Source organism: Cnephaeus nilssonii (assembly GCF_951640355.1).
Source record: "Cnephaeus nilssonii genome assembly, chromosome: 5".
Classification (NCBI taxonomy): Eukaryota; Metazoa; Chordata; class Mammalia; order Chiroptera; family Vespertilionidae; genus Cnephaeus; species Cnephaeus nilssonii.
The window spans coordinates 94737677-94756339 of record NC_137076.1 but is presented as its reverse complement, the minus strand read 5'-3'; the positions used below and the strand labels follow the sequence as shown (position 1 = coordinate 94756339).

General features: G+C 38.9%; 1 protein-coding gene across 5 annotated transcripts in view; it reads left to right on the top strand.

Annotated features, from left to right (window-relative positions):
* The first annotated feature begins 238 nt into the window (after positions 1–238).
* Positions 239–18663, top strand: part of RNF145 (ring finger protein 145) — a 45943-nt gene continuing 27518 nt past the window's right edge. Inside the window, exons 1-4 of one of the 5 annotated variants that reach the window (XM_079770023.1) lie at positions 645–783; positions 2796–2913; positions 6453–6655; positions 13035–13143. In XM_079770023.1, the coding sequence (XP_079626149.1) occupies positions 6472–6655; positions 13035–13143 (293 nt within the window). In that variant the 5' untranslated portion in view covers positions 645–783; positions 2796–2913; positions 6453–6471. Of the gene's footprint in view, positions 364–487; positions 784–1921; positions 2246–2795; positions 2914–6452; positions 6656–13034; positions 13144–18663 lie in introns of those variants that run through there. The other 4 variants (XM_079770024.1, XM_079770025.1, XM_079770026.1 and 1 more) reach the window with 4 other exon arrangements.

Genomic DNA, 18663 nt, shown 5'->3' with positions numbered 1-18663 from the left:
GCGCCAGGCACCGCCGAGCCATCACAGACGTGGTCCCTAACGCCATGGCGTGGACAGCCTAGTCCAGTCACTGAGATTGAAAAAACACATTCTGGCATCATTGCTACTGCGACTGCCCCGGGTGAGGATCGGCCCCTCCGACTCTCCCACGTGGGCCCGGCAGGTGAATGTGGGTGTGAGCGCGTGAGTGGGGAGTGTGAGAGCGCACGTGTGTCAGAATGGCGCGTGTCACAGTGCGCGGGCAGGAGTCGGCGTGGTACGCGTTTCCATAACCGCCGGAGCCTGGCAGTGCCGGCCGCAGGAGGCTGGTCTCCCCCACCCACGTACCGGAGGCGGCGCGGGAACCCCCGGACCCGCGCGATTGTGAGTGAGCGCGGGCGCGCGCGCAGGAGGAGAGGGGGAGGGGCGCGCCGCGCTGGCGGCGCCGCGCGCAGGCGCAGGGCGGAGAGCGGACCGCGGCCGCCGCAGAGTGCCCGGGGGCGGAGCAGAGAGCACTGGAGGCCATGGCCGCCGCCGGCTGCTGACGGGCTCAGCCCGCGAGCGCACGCTGCCGCGGACGATGGTGACCGTACGCGTCGGGCCGTTGCCGCCGCCGCTGCCGCCGCCTCCCGAGACACAGCAACCAAGGCCCGGCGCGGAGGAGCCGCCGCTGTGAGCCCGGCTGTCCCGGCCCCCGTCGCCGCCGCTCTAGGAGAACGGGAGGGCGGGTGAGAGAGCCAGGCATTTGCGGAGCCTTCAGCCCTCGGCTGCGCCGCCTCGCAGGCAGGGACGCTGCAGCCCGAGGTGACCGCCCCGGCCGGCCCCTTCCCACCCGGGTGCCCCGCATCCGCTGCCGGCATCCTCCCTTCCCTTCTCTCCCTTCCCCCATTCCGTCGCCGTGCCTGCCCTTTCTCTGCCTGCGCCCCGTCTCCCGTTCTGCTCTCTCCTCTCCGGCGGCGTCCACGTCCCTTCTGCACCGGTGGCGCCTACTCCCTCGCCAGCCCCTCCCGCGGTCCTCCTGGCCCCCTCACCGGCCCTCCCCTCCCGGAGCCCCACACAGGGCCCCTTCCCGCGCCGGGTCGGCTGCCCCCCCATCTCTCCACCCTCCCGGAGCTATCCCTCGCCTCCCCCGTCATTCCTAAGGTACCCTCACTCTGCGCTTTCCCCCATCATCTCCCCAGCATCCCATTTCAAGGCCTTTTGTAAGCCCCTTCCTGAGCTGCCCCTCTCCTAGTTGCTCCTTTTCTCTAGTTCCTACTTCCAACTTTCCCTCTTTCGCGTCTTTGTCCACTTGGCGTCCAGGCTTGCCCCCTCTTTCCTCTTGCCTTGCCCATCTCCGGTCTACGCAGCCCCAAACAGCCTCCTTCTCTCTTGAGGTTCGAGGTTTGGGGGTTGCAGAAAGGCTTGCCAAGCCATTCTTCGAATGGGGACCCATTTGCTGTGCATCCCGTCTGTGAGTCCTTTTTTTACAGTAAGAGCACTCCTCATCCCTTCCTTTTTGTCCCTATCGCTTCCTCCTCCTCGCTGGCCATTCCTTCTGCACCCTCCCCCCCCCCCCACCCCGCCCCGCCCCGCACAGTTCGGTTTTTCCCACCCAGGGACCCCGAGACCCAGGCCCTTCCTTAAGGAACGAGACTCCTTCCCGCTCGGGGATGAAGAACTTCCCCGCATCTTTCTTTGGAACCTTTCTGGTGTTTGGCGCGGAGGAGCCAGCCCCCTTTGCCAGACAAGGAGGAGAGCCCCCTGGCACGGGCCTCTCTCCTGGCAGAGTTTTTGTGAACGTAATCCCCTACCCTGCGGCGGCAGCGGCCCCGCTGCTGCTGCTGCTGCTGCTGCTTGCTTTGCAGCGAGCTGCGTTGGGGTTACTAGAGTTCAAACGCGTCTGAGATCCGCAGGCGTGGCGGTGGGGGAGGAGATGCAGGGACGAGGAAGGGGGCTTTGCAGTGTGAAGGCATCAAAGATTAATGGATGGCTTTGCATCGCAGTTTACAGGAAACAGGAAACTAGTGTGAAAGGAAAGGAGAGGACTGTGTCTTTTTATGTTTTAAAATACGGAGTGTGCAGTTCTGACTCTTGAATCACGCCCAAAGGATGAGCTGTCGGTGCTGCAGTCGTGACCCCGGTAGAGCGCTGAATGGCAGAGGTAGCAGTTTTTACTTCCACTGTCTGGCTCCTTCAGTTGAAAGATTCAGAGTGGAGTGTTATCTTTGCCGATTTGGAGATGCTGAGAAACTACGGGACTGTTAGTAGTTTATGTGGAAATCAGGTACATACAAAGTTAGCTAGCAATGAGTGGGAGTGGGGAGGACCAGCTATATTTAAGACATGTGCCAATGCTTATGTAAGAAGTGCATACTCCTCCCGGGTGTTTTTGGCAGAGTTGACTTATGGTTTTAGGCTCTAGTTTTATCCTTTTACATTTTTTAGAGCTTATCATATGCAGAAAATCTGTCAGTTTTAAGATTGGTTTTAGCTGATGGTAGAATATTTTTTAATTGGATGGGACAAAGGAAATTAATGAGTGATAGTTTTTTTTTTCCTTCTTTTGATGGAAAAAGGTGTAGAAACGTTCAGCCTTAAATTATCCTAAGTATGTACTGAATAATTTTAAATGGGGTTATATAGTATTCTTATTTTTGCTTTGTCTTTTTAAAAGGGAGTTTATCCAGGAGATGTGAATACTATTCATTTTTTTTGGAAACATCACATTATTTTCCATTTCTGTTATTTACCACAATTCTTCAATTGAGATGAGCTATGACTTTAAAATTTTATGTTTATCATACTGTTCGTGATAATTTGTTTGATTTCTTTAGATTTAAAACCAATGCAGTGTTTTCAGGAAAGTGTAGAATGAGGCTCCTGTGTTTCCTAACCCACAAATCTGAATGGTGAACCATGCAGCGTTATACTTGTACAGACATTACTGTGTTTGTAAGTAGCAATTATTGCTTTCAAGCCTGGGAAAGTCATTTAATGAAATCATTGTGGTCCTGTTTTGGGTTAGCATTTGTTGAACCTTTTTTCCCCATTATTGGACAGAAAGGCTTTTTTTTTTAAATTGTTTGTTTAAACTATTTTACTGGGTAAAGCATCTTTACATTTTAGTCACATTTAGTTTGTTACTTGCTGAGACATGCTGTTGGAGTATTACTTTTCCAATTCTTTTCATAGTTCAAACATTTTAAAATCTTTCATTGAAAGTAAAATGTATGTAACTGAACGGGGCTGGAAGTAGCTTATATGTTTGGTTTTAGGAGTGCCGAGCCTTTCGTTTTCTTTGCCTTTAGCTTTCCTCCTTATTTTTGAAAATTATTTGGTCTTGTTTTGGTTTTAAGAGAATTTGGAGCTCCCTCTGACTTAGTATATGCTCATTAGATCTATCCAACAAGTCTAAGGAAAAAGATAAATTAAGCTTGAACCAAACATCATAAAAGTATAATAATCTCTTTACTCCAGGAGAGAAGGCTCTATTTTGACTAAAAGTTTGTAATCATTGATTTGGCATGTATGAGTGATTTCAGGTATCTGCAAATCAAATAAATATTTCAGCATTTTGTTTAGGTGTTGGTTTAGTTTATGGTGCTATAGTGTTGTATATGGTATTTATTTGTGCCGATCACCACTCTTATATGGCATTTCTACTTTAGAAAAATTAAGAATTATTTAGAGAATGTTTTTCTTTTTTCTTTCCATATCTTTTGTGGGTAACATTTTAGATTTGGTTTTTCATGTATTAACTTTGTTTCCTCCATGTCCCTACACATGGCATTCAGGTATAGAAATAAACGAAAAGTTTAATAAGCAATAGATTTGTTATTAAATGGACATATTTCATTCTATCCAAGGTCCTTCTTAATTTAGACTCTTGAGTTTACTGTGAATAGAGTTTGGGGCTTTGCCTTGAATATTCTTCTGTACTGACAGCTTTAAGGATCCATGATTCTCTTATTCTTGTTCTGTTTGTGAGACAGGAGTAGAGGTAAATACGAGGGAACGTGTACCATTGTACTAGTGGTCTTTTGTAATAGAGATGATTCTTTGTAAGAATTAGGGAGAGATTTTTTCCCCCAAAAAAACAGTTCAGGTCTTGATTTCTAATGCAGGGTTGGTTATTTGTTTCAAGTTTTTTCTCTACCCCTTAAGAGCTACAGTGAAGGATAAAAGTGGGTACATTTAAAAATAACATTAAAAAGAGGAAGGTTCCAAATCAGATGAAGTAAATATGGACCACAAATATTAACTCAGTAAATATTTTCTTTTATGTTGTTGTTGCTTAAAAAAGGAGTAGTGATTTATATTGGATTTTAGAATATGGAAAAATAGCTAAACTCCTAAGAGCACATTGAGTTAACAGTTTAAACCACCAGAATAAGCTGTTATTTCGTGTGTGTGTGTGTGTGTGTGTGTGTGTGTGTTTAAATCCTCACCTGAGGAGAGGCTTACATTGATTTTAGAGAGAGAGAGAAACTTCCATGGGTTGCCTCCTGCCCGACCATGACAGATCTCTCAGGATGTTCCCTGACTGGGAATCAAACCCAAGACCTTTTGGGTGCTTGGGACCACGCTCCAACCAACTGAGCCACACTGGCAGGGCTCCTGTATATATTCTTAAGTAGATGGCACAAGCACATTACACTTTTTACCAAGAATTTTTCTTTTTATAAGTGCATCTCCACACCTTCCAAATAACACATGGATAGTCTAAAACCGTGGTTGGCAAACTGCGGCTTGTGAGCCACATGTGGCTCTTTGGCCCCTTGAGTGTGGCTCTTCCACAAAATACCACGGCCTGAGCGAGTCTCTTTTGAAGAAGTGGCGTTAGAAGAAGTTTAAGTTTAAAAAATTTGGCTCTCAAAAGAAATTTCAATCGTTTTAACTGTTGATATTTGGCTCTGTTGACTAATGAGTTTGCCGACCACTGGTCTAAAACATTTGGCAAACAGGAAAAGGTAGAAAGGAGGGAATAAAAATTACCCCAGCCCTACTGTTGAAAGGATGTTAATATTTTGGTGTATTCCTTCCCAGGCTTTTTTTCCCCCCCTTAAATATGAGCTTTGAGAAACTTAGGATCCTGAATAAATGTTGATTTGAGATTTTATTTTTCAGTGCTTTTTTCCCCTTAGGCCCACCTATTTGATTTGGATTCTCTCACCATATTATTTTTTTTAATGTAGGATAATTATTAAAGTGGTCTTGTTCATTTAAAGTAACCAGAATTTCAGTATTTACAAAAATGTTAATTATGTGGTATTGATAGGATATGTGTATGTATAACGAAGGCAATAGGAATGATATGTGATTAGCCAACAATCAATGAAATTATCATTTTTTCCATGCTTGAAAAACTTATAATAACAGTGTGCCAAGTTGTGCTGCCCCCTTTTTAAAAAGAAATAACACAAAAAACAACTATCTGAGCTTGGAAGCAATGAAAATTAGAGGGTAAAATGGAAATACTGACAAATATTTAACTATAGCATAGCAATCTGTCACTGTAATTTTCTTCAGAAATAAATGTTTTCATTTGTCTGAAATCACTGCCAAAGCTAGACATGTGTTTAGCTTTCTCAACGAAATTCTTAAAAGGATATTGTCAGAGCCAACAATTCAGAATTATCTTAAAATTGTCCTTTACCCACCTTTGTCCTATCCTTTTTCTTGTAATTCCTTGGGTTAATTTGCAGCTCAGTTATATAAAACAGTATTCCACTGAATTGTCCTTTTAAATAGATTTGTCCAAGAGATCCTTAATTTCCTTATTTTCCCCCTCTTCATTCTACTACTCATCAGCAATTCAGTAAAGTCAGGGGCTGCAGACTCACACAATGCCTGACTTCTTTCATGTGCCAGCAAGCATGTCTGTATATCATAGGAAGAATCTAAATTATTTTCCTACCTTGAAGGCAAATGATGGAGATTTCAGATTAAGAATTTAACTCTAATAATTCAAGGAAACAGTATTGCAAATAATGGTTCCTTTACATGTACATATCACCAGTTCTCCTGATTTTATCTATAGCATGTAAATTCAGTACTTCTGTTTTGATTGTAAGTGATAAGGAAAAGGATAGACTGAGATGCTGCAAACTAAATATGTACTTATCAAATTTTTATTGAATTGCTTAGGTTTTTAACATTTATTAATATTTAATGTTTTCCTTCATTTAAGAGCTACATATATCTCAAGTAATTTCATAGGAGTGAATTTTTTATCGCAAATTAATTGGACAAAAGCTACAATATTCTTTTAGGGTATTTTGTTGCTAAGTGCCTAGATTTGGAATTAGGGGCTTTTTAAAAATAAATTTGGAGGCCTGAACATTTCATCAGAATCTTAATGTGGCTAGGAAGTTTCATACAATCCAATATAGTCTTTGAATAGTATGTGAAAATCCATTAGATTCATAAGAAGATATCTAAAAGCTATTTGGGGTGACTTGTTTTTATATATTGTGCCTCTTGAATTTTAGGTCTGCTCCAAGAAAAAACATGGCTGCAAAGGAGAAAATGGAGGCAGTGTTAAATGTGGCCCTGAGGGTGCCAAGCATCATGCTGTTGGATGTCCTGTACAGATGGGATGTCAGCTCCTTCTTCCAGCAGATCCAAAGAAGTAGCCTCAATCACAACCCTCTCTTCCAATATAAGTATTTGGCTCTTAATATGCATTATGTAGGTAAGTATCTGCATCACCTTTTGTTGTCTGTTAGTGAGCCATGATGAACGTTTATGAATCTTGTTTATAGTCTTACTATTGCATATGGATTATTAGGGGTAGAATAAAACAGTTGCATTATTTTACTGGATGAAACTAGAAGGCAGAAGAAAACATTTTAGGTTTCAATATAAAATATAAATAATGAAGAATACTTTTCTAGATATTTAGCTTGTTTTAATTTGTGATTATTTGTGGTTTTGGTAGTGATTCAGAAAGTAAGCTTCTTAAAATGCATTATTCTTTATTGTTCCAAATATCAGTTGAAAATAAAGCCTTCATTTCAGTTAAATGAAACGTGGGAAATGATATAATATTTTCTTTTAAAATACTCCTTGAAATATAATTGATATGATTTGGAGTTAGTTATAAAAGTAATGTTGAGGGGGTTAAAGAAATTAAAGTCAAGAAATACTTTCAGGAAACATAAAATTCATCTACATTAAAAGTTACGAGTCTCAATTTTTTGGTTAATTTTTGGTTTACTTGGAATGATAGCAACAATATATTTTATTTAACATTGCTATTGCATAACTCAATACATGGTTTGAATGATGTATTATAGTGGTTTTATTAATATGTTTACTAGAATTGCCCATCAACAAGTGCATCTTTTATAAAATTGTGAAGGGTTGTCCTTTCTCTATGAGATTTATTTTTATCTATTGAAGGACTTCTTGGGTTCCAAAGCCTAGCCCTGAGAACCCCTTCCAGCTCTAAGAGATTATTACCAAGTAAGTCATTGTGGGAAGAAATAAGATCTAGCAGAAAAGACAGTGTGTACTGGAAGCAGAACATCTGAATACAATAAACTGTCTCTCTTAGGTGGCACTACATTGGGAAAGTCTGTGACATGAGAAGGTTCTTTTATGCTGCGAAACACTATAATTCTCAGCCCTTTATTAAAGGCTTCACATGTTAGCCAATTTATGGAGAATAATTCCAGTCTGTTTTAGAAGAACAATTGAGTACTTGGCTTAGATGTTTAGCTTAATCAGCAAATAATTTACAAGGTGGTTTAAAAAAATGTGTTTATCGTGTATATTATTTCTTAATAGATTTAAATATTTGTTATAAAAACAGCCATTTATTAACCAGAAACATTAATTTTAGAAATTGAATGTGTTCTAGTTCAGTTGCCATTCATGCCCACTGACATAACTTTGTGAATGTAACTCATCCTTCTTAAATACACTTAGTATATGCTATGGTAGAGTAAGTTCAGTGATTACATAGTAGATAATTTCAGCTTGAATAGTTTTTTGGTTGTAGAAACCCCTGTGTCAAAGTATTATGTAGTGTTTATGTAATGTTCTTGATTATAGAAATTTCCTCCTTAAACACTGTAATGTATTTATGTTCAAAAATCAACAAGCATAAAAAGTATACAGTGAAAAGTATCTCCCCCTTATCTGTTTCTCATTTATTAAGTTCTCACTCTGAGCTTGAACAAGCAGCTATTTTTATTTCTTTGTGTATAATCTTAGAGATATTTTTGTGTATAATATAAATAAGTATAAAAATGTGTTGATAATATAAGTGTAAATATAATGTATAAGTTTAAGTGTATGTATTTCCCCTTTTTTGTACTGTTAGCATGATGCACACTATTCTGAACCTTTTGTTTGTTTTAACTTAATGACAAATCAGAACCATAACTACTGCTTTTAGATATTCATGAAATAAAGCTTTGTATTCTGTTCTGCCAAATCAAAAGATTCTGAGATAATGTTGAGTCCTCACTCTCGCCCCAATCGAATAACTGTTTCATACTAGCATAGCGTCCTTATACAGTCTATTGAACTAACCATTAGTGGACATTTTAGGTAGATCCTGTCTTCTATTTCATTAAGTATTGTACTAAATAATTTGGTATAGCCATAATTTCATCGGGTACAAATATATTGTTGGGATAAATTACTAGAAGTGAAATTGCTGGATTAAAGAGTGTATAAGTTTGTAATATAGAGCGATAGCACTCTCCGTAGGGTTTTACTATTTTGTACCTCCAGGAACAGTGGTTGAGAGTTCCTGCAGTCCTACATCCTTTTCAAAGCAGTGTTATCAAACTTTCATATTTAGCTATTTTCAGTATGTGAAAAATGGATGTTTTTAAATGTAGTTTTAATTTTTCTCATTATGAGTGAGATTTAATTTATTTACATTTAAGAAAAATGTGTATTTCCTCTTGGGAAAGTTGTCAGTTAATGTCCTTTGCCCACTTTTTTTTTTTTTAATATATTTTATTGATTTTTTACAGAGAGGAAGGGAGAGGGATAGAGAGCTAGAAACATCGATGAGAGAGAATCATCGACCAGCTGCCTCCTGCACACCCCCTACCAGGGATGTGCCCACAGCCAATGTACATGCCCTTGACCGGAATCGAACCTGGGACCTTTCAGTCCGCAGACCGACGCTCTATCCATTGAGCCAAACCGGTTTCGGCCCTTTGCCCACTTTTCTATGAGATTGTTAGACTTTTTTTTAACAATTTGTGGGAGAAACTTATCCTTCGAAATCATTTTTCCCAGTTTCAATTCTCTTAATTATACTTGATTTTTTTGACATGCAGAATTTGTTTTTAATGTGATTGAATTTATTGTTTCCTCTTTTATAAATTTACAATTTTGAATTGATTAGAAAAGCTTTTCTGAATTTATATGCATGCACAGTGTGTTACAGGTATAATTTTCCCCCCAGGTAACTGTCCGGTAGTCTCTATGTATTTATTAAACAGTTTTCCTGACTGATTATTATATACTAAATTATATATACTTATACAGCATACTAATATACTATATTATCACATACATTTTGTTCTATTTCTGAACTTTTTTTCCTGTCTTTATTTTTAAGCCTCATCCAAGGATGTTTATTGATTTTAGAAAAAGAGAGAAAGGGAAAAAGTGAGAGCGAGAAAGAGAGAGAGAGAAAAAAAGAGAAAGAAACATTCATCAGTTGTCTCCCGTATGCACTGACTGGGAATCAAACCCGAAACCTTTTGGTATATGGGACGAAGCTCCAACCAACTGAGCCTCTCCTTTTGGTTTGTCTATCTTATTATTGAGGATTTAGATTATATTTCATTGTCTGATAGAGTTAGTCCCTTCATTGCTTTTTATTTCTCCCTCTGAGTTGTTAGTTTTCTAAATGAACTTTAGAATTATCTAGTCTTTTAGTTCAAAAATTTTATTCATACTACTCTCATTTTTGCAAAGTATTCATAATCTCTCAAAAATCTTGTGCAGTATGTTATTATCACAGTTATTTTTCCACTGGAATGTGAAAATGGGGGTGTTGGTTCTTTTTGTTGTTGTTGTTGTTGGTTTGGTTTTTTATTTGTTTTCTTGCCTAACCTAATGGGTCTCTAAAGGGTTTGAGAACCATTAGTTCAGTCTAAACTCCTTATTGTCATTTACAAGGCTTTACATTGAGGCTTTTGTCACCAGTTCTGTTAGCACTACCTCCCAATACTCTCCCAATGTTCTTTCTATTGACACCAAATTTTAATCTAGCCTACAGAATTGACTGTCTTCTGAAAACACTCTGTGATTTTATGGTTTTCATTCCAGCTATTCTCTTTTCCTAGAATGTTTTTCCTTTCTTCCTCCTGGTAGAAAGATTCATTCACTCTTTGAGGTCCAGATCAAACTTAATCAGTTAATCAACCATAGCCCTTCTAATGTTTGCTTATTACAGCAACAATATTGTATCATACTTTTGTCCATGTTTATATTTCACTAGATTGCTTATTTTATTCTCCTTTGGATCTTCCATGTCTAGGAATGCATATGGGTCATACTTTACATGTAATAATGTTGGTGGAGTGACTGGGTAATTGACAGAATGAATTAAATGAATATGTTCAATCTAGAGGATTTGGCAGTTGATTTTATGAGATGCACAGGGGAAGAGAAAGATAATATATGGAAAGGAAAAGGATAGTTCATGCAAAGAATTTAAGGAGAAGTTTTATGCCATAGACTGATTAGGAAAATTCTTCAGCCACAAACACTAAAAATGCTTGTTAAATATAATAAGTATCCTTTTAAATACCTCTATTTAGAACCAACACCCCCATTTTCACATTCCAGGTATTTAACAATATAAATTCGGGCAATTATTTTAAGAAATGAAAAGCGAATAGAAATTCTTGTTTCTGGCTTCTGCTGGATTGTTCTAGGGTGCATGTGAAATCTGAATTTTACCTCTTTAGTCCCTTAGCACACCTTACCTGTTTTCCTTGCTTTAAGCACGATGGTTGAGTCAGCCTGAGAGAGGCATTAGGAGCTAAGAAGGGATATCTGTGCCCTAATAAAGACTCATAATAAGTGGAAAATAGTGCCAAGAGAGTAGATTAACCAGATTTAGCAAGACCTAGAATATCAGACTGAGAAGTTTAGAACTTTAAAGTTTTAGAACAAGAGAGTTGCCTAGATTAAAGTGATGGTTTTGAGAATATTACCCTGATAATGAAATATAGGATGTATGAAGATGAAAGGAGACTGAAAGAAGAATAGTAATTAGTATGCTTATATATTACAGAGTGAATTAGGATGGGCGCATAGGGACTGGAAAGGAAGGGTAACATGTGACGGACTTATTGAGAAAGACTCAGCAGGACTTGGTAATAGGAGAAAAGATGACTCAGATTTGAGTCAGCGTGAATGGGATTTAGGAGAGTGAAAGAGGGTGAGCTAGCTTGTTGAGGAAGGAGGCAGGAGCTCAGTTTGTACTTGTTGTATATGAGAACATCTCACTGGAATATGACCAGGCATCATGTGCTACGAGATGTCTACTTAGAATAAGAAATGATTAAGCTTTGGAGGAGGGGGGTAAAGAGGGAGAAAACGGGAGATATCTGTAATACTATCAACAGTAAAAAATATATTAAAAAAAGAAATGATAAAGTTTTTTACTTAGAAAAGAAAGGATTAAGTTTTATTTTTTTTAATTTTATTTTTGCTTATGTAATAGGTTCTGAGTAACTATTTGTTGATACCATACATCTAGAATAGTATATTTGAAGCAACAAAATTGATTATTGAAGCTACATATTTTATACAGAGAAAAGCAGTTGTTCAGAGACTAAATTTTCTATGTTCATTTGAGAGGGTGAAAAGAAAGTAGAGGAGAGGATTTAGAGGGTAAAAGGAAATTCATGTCACAGAGTCAAAGAATAATTTTGAGAGTAGTTACTCAGGCGTCCTCAAACTATGGCCTGCGGGCCACATGCGTTTTGTTTTTTTACTTCAAAATAAGATATGTGCAGTGTGCATAGGAATTTGTTCATGGTTTTTTTTAAACTATAGTCCGGCCCTCCAATGGTTTGAGGGACAGTGAACTGGCTCCCTGTCCTGTTTAAAAAGTGTGAGGACCCCTGCTTAAATGCTGGGACAAAGATACACAGGTAGTCTTCTTTAGAGTGGAAAGGGGGGGGAGGGGTTGGTAGAGGATGTGTAGATTGTAGAATATAAAGAGGGAATAATAGATGGTTAGAAAATAGAGACACTTGCTCGGCTGGTGTGGCTCAGTGGTTTAGCGTCAATCCATGAATCTAGAGCTCCCCAGTTGGATTCCAGGTCAGGGCATATGCCCGGTTTGTGGGCTCGATCCCCAATAGGGGGCATGCAGGAGGCAGTCAACCATGTTTCTCTCTCATCAATGTTTCTATCTCTCTATCCCTCTCCCTTCTGCTTTCTCTAAAATCAATAAAAAAAACCACTTTTTAAAAAATAGAGACACTGATACACATAGTTTATAACATTTGTCAGTGGAATGAGAAAAATAAGCGATATAAAAAGGAGAAATTAGTGTGAAGAGAAATTTTCCTCAGGACTTGGGGAAGAGCCCTGCACGTTGTTTGAAAAGAGAGGTAAGGACTGGTATCAGGGGAATGATGGGGGATGAAGAAGGTAGAGTCTTTAGGAGTTGGAAAAACGAGATCTTAAGTGAAATGGCAGGGACAGCCTTCGAAGGACACGAAGGTGCCCAGTTCTTCCTCTGGGACTAGGGAGTGGGAGCCTTGGTGTAGAACCAGTGAGTGGACATCAGGAAGGGTAGATGATGAGAGGAGTCCGCTGTGCCTTTGTGTGATGTGTCCAATTATAAAGTACAAACATCTACAAAAGAAGTGAAAAATGCTTTACATCCTCAACAAAAAAATCTGCAGTGATTTTACTGTGCTGAATTTACTTTGGTAGTGAAGTAAAAAAAAAACCTAAGTTGTTGAAACCTAATTGGAAAGTAATTTACTTCAATCTCTTTTTATTGGTGTAATTAATTGGGAGACTAAATTAGAACCGTATTTTATTTATATTTCTCTTAATTTTTACTACAGGTTATATCTTAAGTGTTGTGCTACTAACCTTGCCCAGGCAATACCTGGTTCAGCTTTACCTATATTTTTTGACTGCCCTTCTCCTCTATGCTGGACATCAAATCTCCAGGTAAGAATGTGACCCCATTTTTGAAATGAATGACTGAATTTCAAATTTTTGTTTACCAAAAAAATGTTTTTCATGAACATAGTTAAGAAGCTGAGGCTTTGGTAGGTATCCAAAACCTTTTTTTAAATACTTGTTTTCTAAATAAATATTAGCATACAGCATTAATAGCTGGGGTTATGTCTCAAATTTTATTTTTGCTTTTAAAAACAATCTTATATAAAATGGGCCATAAGGTTATGTTTACAGTAATACCCATGAGCTTTTCTGTATTACCTGAGAAAAGAATTTCCAAAGACAGGCTATAGGACCTCTTTAACAGTTACAGACTTCATTACTTTCATTATTTTAGGAAGTCAGTGTATGTTGCATGAGAATCAGTATAAGATGCAACCGTGTACATAGTGGATGATTAATATAAATTATTTGATGGGGTTAATTGTATAGCTCAGAACTTCTACCTCTTTAGCAAGAGTGTCTGTTTGCCTAGGTCTACTAGCCCTAAAATTTAAGACCAATGAATATGAGTGTCCTACTTTGGAACAAAATGTTAAAATACAGGTGAACCAAAATCCACACAGTAAATGTAATAGAGTAGAATACATTTTGGAGTATTATTTCTTCTGTTTTGATTGAAATGTATAAAATATACTCCCTAGTCTAAGAAGAGTGACAGCTACTTTGCATATATAACAAGATATAATTATCTAGAGGTCTGAAACACGTATTGGTGTAGGCTTGAAATTTAATGTTGGAAATAGCATTTTTATATGACTAGAATCGAATGGTTGACTTTTTAAAAAAACCCTTTCCTCCCGATTATAAAATAACATAGTACTGCTCACCTTAGACAATTTTGGGGAAACAGAACATTTAAAGACAGTAATAATCACCTGAAATTATGCCACCCAGAGATAGACCTGTTAAAATTCTGGTATGTTCTTCCAGTTTTTTAATACCTTTCAGTTTTCACCACTGCATTGGATACGAAAAAGTGAAAAGTCACTGACAAATGGCCCTTCTTGTTGAAGCAGGAAAGGTCCTGCTTCATCCTCCTCAATATTTCATCTAGCTAATTCTCAGAAGCTCCAGAGTGTTTCCCAGAAACCAGTCTTCTCACATTCCTCACCTCTGTTTCTGTCTGATTGATTTCCTCTGCTCAAAAAGGTACCTGGAGGGTGGGGAATTACTCTTGTCTTGCCCAGGTTATGTCCTCACATGTCAAAGTTGCAAAATCTGGAGCTGCCAGAGTAGTGCTGCATTTCTTGTAATCCTCACAGTGTTTCAAGTCAAGCTGTGTTTGACTCTCAAGTGGAGGCAGTGACTTTTCTAATTTGGTGTCACACAAGTATGTCCCTGTGTCTTAGGCCCCATCATGGGAACAACTTGGGCCTTCTCCTGAAGCATCGTTTTCTGCATAGGTCCAAGGGCCAGTGCTGACACACACAACATGCTGGCCTTCCCATTCCAATACCCGCCCCAAAACCTGGACACAGTTTCTTCCTATGGCCTTACCCAGACACCAGAATCTCAGCTCACACTCAGAGTAAACAGAAGTTGAGTCTATAGAGTATAATGCAGTACGTCACCTTTTTAGAGTACAAGTGAGTGTCCGGGCACCTAAGAGCACCACATCTTTTGGATAAATGGATAGGTGATTTCATAGGTTCACATTTCACGGTCCTTATTTACTAATCCATAACTGTAGTGTCACTTATCAGAAAGATAGGTCTCAGTTTTCCTCACTTGTAAAATGGTGATAATATCTTAAGACCTATTGTAAAGTTTATGTAAGATAAAGCACGTAAGCTCTTAGCCCAGTTTCTGACATATAATAAGTGCTTAGTGAATTTTAACTGACATTCTTAAGTATTTTTATTAGACAGCATTGTTTTATGAGCATTTCCCTATGTTGTTAGTTCTTAAAAAATGATTTTGAAATGGCAGAATATTCCATGCCATAGCAAATGATAGCTTTTTATCTTTTTAAAAACAATCTTCACCCAAGGATATGTTTTTCATTGATTCTAGAGAGAGAAGGGAAGAAGGGAGAGGGTGATAGAAAGAAACATCGATGGGTTCCTCACCCACGTGCCCCAACCCCGACCTGGGATCTTACCTGTAACCTAAGTGTGTGCCCTGACTGGGAATCGAGCCTATAGCCCTTTGGTGCACAGGGTGACGCTCTAACCACTGATCACACCAGTCAGGGCATGATAGCTTTTAAAAGTTAATAGGACTTTTTTTTTCTATTTTATTTTTCCCAGTACCATTTATCAAGTACCATATGATTTCACTCATGGAATTTAATGAACAAACTGAGCTATGAAGCAAGATACAGATAGACTCATAGATAGAAAAGCAGGGAGACAGCACTGGTAGGGGGAATATTGGTGGGGGTGGAGGGATTGAACAAGAAAGGTAATAGCATTTTGATGATTAATCAGAGAAATCTCCAAGTTGAAGGTAGAGCTATTAAAATTATTGCTTTGGCCTGGCTGGCATGGCTCAGTGATTGAGTGTTGACCTAAGAACCAGGAGGTCACAGTTCGATCTGTCAGGGCATATGTCGGGTGTGCAGGAGGCAGCCAATCAACGATTCTCTCATCATTGATGTTTCTATTTCTCCCTTCCTCTCTGGAATCAATAAAAATATATATTAAAAAATTGTTGCTTTGCTAGTTATAATTCAGGATAAAAAAACACACACACACAAAAAAAAACAATGAACCTGCCCTTTCCCTCATGGTTTTTCAGTTTTCATGTGGTTTGTGGTATAGTGATGCTGAAATCATGTCGCTCTATTTTTGTCTATGGTATTACCATCCTGGCTTTTTTAGAGAGGTCACAATTCTGTTATGTCAAGATAAAAGGATCAGCTGTAAAGAATAGCCTTTTTCTAATTATTTTTGTAGCAATTTCAACTTTTTAGTTTTAATTTATGAAGTAATGCTTTTTTCTGATGTTTAAAGTTTGTTTTCATTATTAGAAAGTTTAAACTTACTTTAAACAATAAAAGAATTATAATCGAACTTTACAGTATACAAAAATATTTCTGGTTCTTGATTTCATTTTGATCCTTATTATAATGCTTTGAGATTTACAGATAAAAAAAACTAAAGGGACGATTCAGACTTTAACTTGACTTCAGGTTTTCTGATTCTTAGTTCTCTTAGGGGAGATAGGATGGTTAGTGGAAAGAAAATTAGTTTTAGAATCAGACTGGGTATGAAATAGTTTTACTACTGAATGAATACTATGTTACCTTGGCAAGTTGCTTCTTTGAAACTAAAGTAAGACTCATCCATCTTACAGAGTTAGTTTTGATATTAACAAATTTCAAGATATGACATATTTTAGTATTTATCCTCAGTATAATTTACCCTACATGATGCTATGTCACAAAAGATTTGCAAAGATGTGTTATTCTTGTTCATAATGTATCACATGTATAATTCATTAAGGCCAAAAATATTTTTATTTTTATTTCTTTATTGATTAAGGTGTCACATATTTGTCCTCATCCCCCCATTCCCATCCCACACCCCTCCCCACGGATGCCCCAACCCCCTGTTGAACTTAACCATTGGTTAGGCTCATATGCATGCACACAAGTCCTTTGGTTGATCTCTCCCCCCTCCCCCCACCCTCCCCTATCCTCCCTCTGAGGCCCGATAGTCCGATCGATGCCTCCTTGTTTCTGGTTCTGTTCTTGTTCATCAGTCTATGTTGTTCATCATTTCCCCTAGATGAGCGAGATCATGTGTCACTAGAGATATACTTATATGAACTGAATGTGAGATGAGCAATAATAGTTATGCTGACAGGCAAATGAATCAGTCTGTAGTGAGTTTCTTTCTGGACCAACAGTTCTTTTGAGACCCAATATCAATGTCCACCAGTTCCTTATGTGTACATGTCGGCACTGACCCCTCAGCTCTGGATGGTGGACAAATGGTGGTAATGCAGGTTCGATTCCCTCTGGTTGGGTCTCGGCCGGACCCAGGGGCACGTGGCCTCACCCGGACCCAGGTGCGCGCGGCTTCCCCCGGACCCGGGACCCAGCCTCACCCGGATACAGGGGCACATGGCCTCACCTGGACCCGGGATCCAGCTTCACCCGGACCCAGGGGCGCGTAAGGCCAAAATTTTTAGTTTGGTTAAAAAACTGGTTCAGATTTCATGTGGCAGTTTTATAACCAAGTGTCTTAAAAAATAAGACACTTTATTTAAAAACTAGAGGCCTGATGCATGAATTCGTGCATGGGTGGGGTCCGGCCAGTCTGCCCCATTAGGGCCGATCTGGCCAGGCCAGCCAAGGGGAGGGGCCGAGGACGTGGTTGGCAGGCTGGCCCCACCCCCAATTGGGATGGGGGGTGATTGGGAGCAGGGCCGGCCAGGGGGAGGGGCCGTGCGTGGTTAGCGGGCCGGCCCTACCCTCTGGTCCAACTCCTGGTCGAACTCCCAGTTGAGGGACAATTTGCATATTAGCCTTTTATTATATAGGATACAGCTTCATTGAAATGTATACATTGAATTTTATAGTATGTGGTTCTTTGTGCCTGACTTTTTGCACTTAACATATGTTCAAGTTCATCCATAGTGTAGCATGTATCACATTATTTTTCTGTCCAAATCATATTCTGTTTTATGAATAGACCATATTTTGTTTGTTCACTCATTCATTGATGGATATTTGGCTATTATGACTAATGCTGTAAACATTCATGGTGGACATATTTTTTTTTCTTGGAGTGGAATTTGTAGATCATATGATATTTATATTTAACTTTTTGAGAAACTGTCAGACTATTTCTGAAGTGGCTGCACTATTTTATGTTTCCACCAGCAGTGTATGAGGGTTTCAATTTCTCCATATTTTTGCCAGCACTTGTTGATATGTCTGTCTTTTTTAGTATAGACATCATAGTTAGTATGAGGATTCCAATTTCTCCATATCATTGACAACACTTGTTGGTGGCTGTCTTTTTTAATATAGACATTGTAGTTAATATGGAGTGATATTTCATTGGGGTTTTGATTTGCATTTTCTTGATGGTTAATGAGGTTTAGCATCTTTTCATGTTAATCTTCTTTGGAAAAGTGTTTATGCATATCCTTTTGTCCATTATTGAATGGGGTTATCTTTTTAAAAATTGAGTTGTAGGATATTTTCACGTCCTAGATACAAGTTCCTTATTCATTATATGATTTACAAATATCTCCACCATTACTCCAGTCTACTTATAGCAACGTAGAGTATAATATAGTCCTAAGAAGAAGAGTTACACTACTTGGATAATTTCAATAATTTGGTACTTCAAAAACTGGTTATATATAAAGACATTTGCAAATATTAATTTATTAAATAGAAAATTTCATAAACTCTTGAAAAACTGGATCTCTGTTTTCCCTAAATACATGTACTCACACAATGAAGCTGATTATTCTTAAGTGAATAAAAAAATCTGTTTATAATATGTCTGTAGAATAGATATGGCTTATAGTTCAGAAAATTTAAGC